The sequence below is a fragment of the Protopterus annectens genome, chromosome 5.part1 (assembly GCF_019279795.1).
Source record: "Protopterus annectens isolate FY-2018-M chromosome 5.part1, PAN1.0, whole genome shotgun sequence".
NCBI lineage: Eukaryota > Metazoa > Chordata > Ceratodontiformes > Protopteridae > Protopterus > Protopterus annectens.
Window position 1 is genome coordinate 628,553,342 of NC_056736.1, and position 6,908 is coordinate 628,560,249.

General features: G+C 42.0%; 1 protein-coding gene across 1 annotated transcript in view; it reads right to left on the minus strand.

Moving 5' to 3' along the window:
* The window catches only part of LOC122803571 (arachidonate 5-lipoxygenase activating protein), a 268,434-nt gene extending 262,730 nt beyond the window's left edge, over positions 1 to 5,704 (minus strand). The window contains exon 1 of the mRNA XM_044073244.1: positions 5,397 to 5,704. Coding sequence (XP_043929179.1) covers positions 5,397 to 5,466 — 70 coding nt within the window. The 5' untranslated portion in view covers positions 5,467 to 5,704. The remainder of the gene's footprint in view (positions 1 to 5,396) is intronic.
* Positions 5,705 to 6,908: the final 1,204 nt, after the last annotated feature.

Below are 6,908 nucleotides of genomic sequence, written 5' to 3' on the forward strand. Positions count from 1 at the left end.
TAGTGGGGGGTTGACCACGCGTGTCCTGAAAGGCTCCTTGGGCTTTTCTGAACCACATTTTCCCTCCCCGTTGGCCTTTGAGGTAAGACCGAGTAGGGGTGGAGAAACTGACTCATACGGCAGACAGAATCTTTCCCTCCTGCTCAAACCTGGTAAGAGTTTCCTTCACATTGGGCCCAAAGAGAGATGAGCCATCAAACAGGGTGTTGACAAATGAAGACTTAAAGGGCTCCGCGAAGGAACACAAGTGCATCCAGGAATGTCATCTTAGAGCAACTCCTGTACCTACTGCTCTACTCGTCATATCAGCTGCATATGATATGAGATGCATGGACAAGTTCACGATGGATTTTAGGGTAGCGAGCTGGGTGGCAACTTTGCCAGAAGCCCCTGTAGTTACAGCACCCTGAAAAGCATCTCCCAACTCCTTAAGGAGATCTCTTTGCAGTCTGGTGAAGTGGGTCGAATAGTTCAGGGATCGGACTGTAAAAATCGCTGAACTAAACATGCATTTCCCATATCGATCCATGATCCTTGACTCTCTGTTAGAAGGATGGATCGTCGAGGAAGTCTCAGACATTTCCTTCTTGATGGCCGCCGCCACCACCATAGCATCAACAGGGACTCTCTTGGACAAAAAATCTTTATTTACGGGGGCAGAAATGAACTTGTTGGGCCTCCGAGGGACAGGCTCCATGGACTCCGGTGACTCCCACACCCTTCGAGAGACCAGCTGTATGAGCTCATTGAAGGGTAGAGACACCCAAGAGGTGGAAGGTTGAGACCCGAAAGCCTTCAGGAGAACTGACCCATCCTCAGTAGGGCTTTTGGACTGCCAATCACCCCTCTGCCAAAGTATCTCAAGTATCTCTGCAAAGGAGATATCCTCAGAGGGAGATCGGGGGACCCTTCTGACTCATCCAAGTCAGTATCAGATGTCAAAGACTCCTGTGGGGAGTCCAAGTGTCTCCTCTTACACAATCTCTTCCTGGGGGCCTCCACAGTTGGACCCTCTGGGGAGGTCTCAGAAGAGCAAGGGGCACCCTGTGGGGCTACCTGAGGCTCAGGGTCTCTATGCTTGGCCTGGACGATGGAGGCAAAAGTGGACACAAGCACTTTGGGGGAAGAAGAGGCCAGACCTGGTGTTGAGGATGTCTTTGGGGACAAAGCTCTCCTCATGGTTTTGAAAGCATCACGGCTCCAATGAGAAGGAGTCGACGGATCCGAAGGAACCGCCATCCCCTCCCACACTGAGGCCATGGGCTCTAAGCCGGAGGTAGGAGCCGAGTTCATCCAAGCCAAGGCCCTGAGAGGAAGAGTCAGCACCGACAAGTCGGTGCGACTATCCTCCCTGGACCCAAAAGGAGTGTGTCAGCCACTAGAGTCCCCGGTCAGCGCCAAGGGTATCAGAGTAGATGGAACCGATGACACAGGAGCAGGTCTTGGCTCCAAAGGCTCCACGAACAGCAGGTTGGCCCCCTCTGGCTCCAAAGATCCTGTACGGCTCGGAGGAGGAGCAGTCAAATCCAGGATGGTGGTCTTCGGTTTCAAAGCTGGGGTCAGAGCCGACAACAATTTGGCAAGGCCTGGTGCTCATAAGAGCTTCTGCACCAATTGGTCCATATCCAAATCCGAGAGTCTGACAGAAGATCAGAGGAGTTCACCAAAGGTGCCGATTGGAGGAGTGGAGATACAGGTCTCTCAGAGACTGGCTCCAAGACAGTGGGCCGGCTCCGAAAAGAAGAGACACTCAGCTCCGATAGCTGTGGAGCCGAAGTCCCGGAATCCTCACCTTTCTTAGACTTTTTTAGATGCCTTGGAATCAGTAGATGATTTTGATGATTTAGAGGACTTGCTGGACCCATCCTGGTCAGACAAAGCTTCAGTAAAAGGATGCTTCAGCAAACCTCGATCCACAAGCTTGCTTTTCCTCTCTAAAAGAACCCTTGAAGAAAAGGAATGGAAAATGCTACAGGACTCCTGCAAGTGCAAGTGCACTGCACCCAAACAATACACACACACACTGAACATCAGTGAGAGACATCTTTTGCCCGCAGTCTGGACATTTTTTGAATCCAGACTTTAGGTGCTTGTCTTTTTCCTCAGACATATTAAGCAAAATACAGACTATAACAACCTAGAAGAAAAATCAAGATAACACCACTAATAAACCAACACCGTTTAACAAATGGCTGAGAAAAACGGCCAACAGTATAATATAGCCCAAAAGTTAAAGCTATCCTTAGGCTCAACTGTATTACCATACACACTCTAACAATGGCCTGGGAAAGGAAGGCCAACTCTACTAAATGTGTAACAGCACACTATCTACACTATGAACACTATAGTAATATAATGAAACACACACGCTGAAAAACTAGGCCTAACACGACGCCGCTACAAATACGATAAACTATGAAGCACTAAGGGAATAGGTATAAAGAGACAACTACAGGAGCTATATAAGTAATTATTTATAAGAGATAAAGAAGTTTTGAAAAAGACTTACAAATGGCGATTGTGTCAAAAAAAGGCTCAAGCGAACTGGAACCCCTGAAATCCGTGCCACGGCAAACTAGATCTGGGGTAATTCCAGCAGTGCATCATGGGATAAGGGGCTTGGTCTCGAGCTACTGGTAAACCCTGAGCTTTGCTAACAGCCGTGTCGGAGCCGATGGTTCGGCTCCGATCCCATCAGTGAAGAATGAATGGCGAGATTGAACAACTTCACATTTTATATTTTACAAAATAATTTTAAGTTTATTTACTATGCTTTATTTATGTATTGGCTTACAAGAAGTATAATGCAGATGAAACTCCCACTTTCTTGCAGCAAAATATGTAGTGTTTACCAGTAGTTTTGCAGTATTCTACAACCCTGACCTTTAACTATACCACCTTCGAATGTCATACAGTTTTGTCCTCTCCAGGGTGGTACAACCTTGGAAGTAGCACATTTATACATTGTGGGCAAGAAGGCAAAGCCCCCACATGGGGGTTCAAGCCCCTCTGCCAGCCCCTTGGTAAATACTATATCTTGTTTATATCCCACCATTAGCGGACCGGAGTTCCGCTGTGGCGACCCCTAACCGGGAAAAGCCGAAAGACACAACAACAGTATAATAAAATGCTCTGTGAGAATTTTGAACGAGGGATACTGCATGTAGCAAACAATTCACAGGAACGTCAAACAGACTCATTTTGGTATATATATTTTATATATATATATATATATATATATATATATATATATATATATATATATATTTATTTATTTTCCTTTGCTTAAGCCTGTGCTTTCAAAAGTATTTTTCTTAACACGGGAAAGGCAAGTTGTCCAGACACATTCATTACCTGTGGTAGAGAAATGAGAGGCTACACATAGGTGCAAGGGGGGCTACATTTTGGTAGATGGCATACAGTTCCAAAAATTCTGGCTATGCTTTTGCATCCAAAAAAACACAGTGCTGCCTCCACAATAGGAACCACACAAGGAAAACTGATCATAGAACATGTATTCTGGCGGCCTTTCGCCTTCAAGGACTAATACAATGAAAGTACATCCCTTTATAGTCCAGATACAAACCACAATTAAGTCATTAAACAATTAAATAATTAAATAAGTGAATGAGACTGTTACATGTTAAGGAAACCCACAGAATGAAAAACAGTATGAAAAACATTTTAAAACAGGCAAATATAAATACCTACTCTACCAAATGCAACCCTAACAAAATAATTATTTTACAGGGTGATATTACTATCCAAATTCATACCACTAGGGAACAATGTATGCTTTTGCACTAAACATTTTATTAAACATCAAACTGAGTGATCTTTAATTTGGCTGTGAGTGTTCTGCCCACAGTCTGCCTCACTAATGTACATTTGAAGGTCAGAAATAAGTATTGCATCATTCGGGAATGAACCTTATCTTTTTTTCTGACAAACCAGTGTGAAGCAATAGTAAGAATGATATTTTATAGGTTAGTACTAGGCTAACTGCCCTTGCAAGCCATTGTAAGTCTAGCCATTTATCCCTTGTGAGACTCAAACCTTGCACTTTGTGTTTGTAAGGCAAACACCTTAATCATTAGGCCACCCTCCCCCTTATTGCATCCAAGGAAAGTATGTTTTACAGTCAAAGATTTCAAACCATGTTTAAAGAATAGTAAAGAAGAGCATGCAATTCTTCTCCACATGGATGAATACTTTAATATTTGATTGAAGGCACACATTTACATAGCCACTGTTTCAGGAAGAAGGGGTGAACTGTTATTACACAACTACCCGTTGATGCCACAAAAGCATAAATCATGTTGGCGATTATACACATTCATCCACAAAGGAAGAGAAAGCCTGCTGCTTAAGCACAGCCCATTTTAGACAAAAAGGCTTATAATACAGGAAGTCCATCTCTAAAGAAGTCAGGGTGGGATTCTGAGGCTTTGATTAAGCTCATTTCGGACTGACATACATTTTCTTATCATAAGCTGTATTTCAGTGAACCTAGTATAAAAAATTCAGAGAGTGAAATACGGTAGGCTAAATGCAGTGTTTAACTTTCATCAAAACATGAAACATATTTGCTCTACCACAATACCCAAATCTCTTTTTGCCTTTTCCACTTGTTATGTTAAATAAACAGATTAATAATTATAGTAATTATAATAAAACCAAAAGCCACAAGCTATGCTTGGTAATGTGAAGGGGCTGTGACAGGCACTACATATTGGTAAGAAACAAAAAGACTCTAATGACCATTACTAACCAACCAGGAATGGTATTACATTCAATGCACAGCTGGTGTAAAAGTAATGCCCTCCCCTATGAACCTCATCAATAAATGTATGAAGGAGAAATTATGCAAAGCAGAAAAAGATGTAAAACAAAACATTTCAGGGTAATAAGTTATAGTTTATTTTATGACAAATATTAAAAAAAAAGAAATGTTTAATAGGCTACTACAGCTAAAACTATCAGCTTTTTTGAAATAATTGCAATGCATTCTACATATGCAAATAGTACAAAACTGCAAACTTGTGCAGCAAGATAGGCTATAGATAGCTGGTTAGAAAGCAAGACAGTTAAGTCTTGTTATGAGCATTAAGTTTGCTGGAGACCAGCAAAAGACAGAACACTGTAATGCAATCCCAGCACAAAATGGTGTGAATGTAAATCATATGGGAGGTGTATTTTACCTGGAAAGATTGTAGGAGAAATAGATTACTTTTTCATAAAGGCTAGTTTATTAACTGAAGTTATGTGATCAACTGTATACTAAGCACATCCTTGCAAGCCCAGTCACATTCTACAATTCTCATACACTAGGCAGAAAAATGACAACAGAATTTGGTACTTCATACACTAAAACATAAACGCATTATTTTGCTTACCATTCTGTAAGGCACTAAGAAAGGTAACTGCTGCAAGCAGTACTATCTCCCCCAGCAAGTCTGCCTCCATTTTTGTGCAAGAAAACTGGTCTTATATTCCACCAAGCAAGCTCAGCTTTCTCTGTCCTAACTCTTGTTCAGAAGTAATACTACAAGAGGAAGTTGGAGGCTTTTTATCATTCTTTGGCTGCCTTTCCAAACTGCGAATGAAGAAATGTGCATTTATGTGGGGGGTGGGGGCTATTAATAAAGCAGTATCTGTGAAATAATCTTTAGCTTCACTATGCCTCCTACAACAGTTATAGCACATCTTGGTGACCACAGCTCATGAAGAAATTTTCATTTTAAATGGTAATTCATCTCTCAAAATGATCAGTGTGAAACATGCAGAGAAAACCTTTTCCGGAAACCAGAATTGCAGAGCTTTTGCTTGTTTTCATGGTAAAGTATGAAGCTCATCACTTTAAGTCCAGGTTCAGTTAATGATATGAAGTAACTGTCAAAAAGTATTATATTTCCCTGCATTATTTCCTCTTAAAATGCACTTCCCTTTTGATTCATTTTATTTTTCTTTGTCTAAATAAGCACACCAAAGAATAACAATTAATAATATAGCAAAAAGTACTGTATACTTTTTTTATTAGAGAAGCAGAGAGTATAAAGGTCTTTGTAGCAAACTGCTCTCCCCTTCTCTATTCATATTATAGTAGGGCAGGAATTACCAGGTTTACATGTATTGTAATACCCTTTAAAGAATGAATATGTGCCACCCAACAACAGCCCCTAAGGCAAGACAATGTACCCAACACTTTAGTCATAGGTGACTCTATAGTCGAGCAAACTGATGTCCCACTCACCAGGCTGAGCAAGGAGAAAATTACAGTCAGCTGCCTGTCGGTGCCAGGATCCGCCACATAATGCATGCACTCAAGTCACTCCTCAACAAGTACAGAAACGACTCTGTCATTGTCCATGTTGGAGTGAATAACTTGAGACATACTTCCCTGGACTACATGAAAAGAGACATGGAAGAGCTCTTGGATCATGTGGCCCAGGCAGGTATGACCTTAGCCCTGAGTAGCATCCTGCCTTCGCCCAGGATGATACCACATGGAATCCAGTATATGTCTGCCTGGGACGACATGATAGAAAAACCACAATGCTTTGCCAGAGATGGTCTGCACCTATCACCCCTGGGATTCAGGTTACTGGCTAAATCTCTTGCTACCCTTATAGTGACTTTTTTAGGCAAAGTTCAAAGGACAAAACCACTACTGTAACAGATACAAGCATGCAAACTCTGAAGGTAATGCTACTCAATGCTAGAAGTCTAAACCTCAAAATGCACTCTCTCGAGGCACTCCTAAAAATGGAGATCGATATCTGTGCAGTAACTGAGACCTGGTTCAAGACTCCAGAGAGCACCCCTGCAATACCAGACTACAACTCTTACCACACTTTTCGGACACCAAACCAAGACAGAAACACTAAAGGTGGAGGAGTGTCCGTATT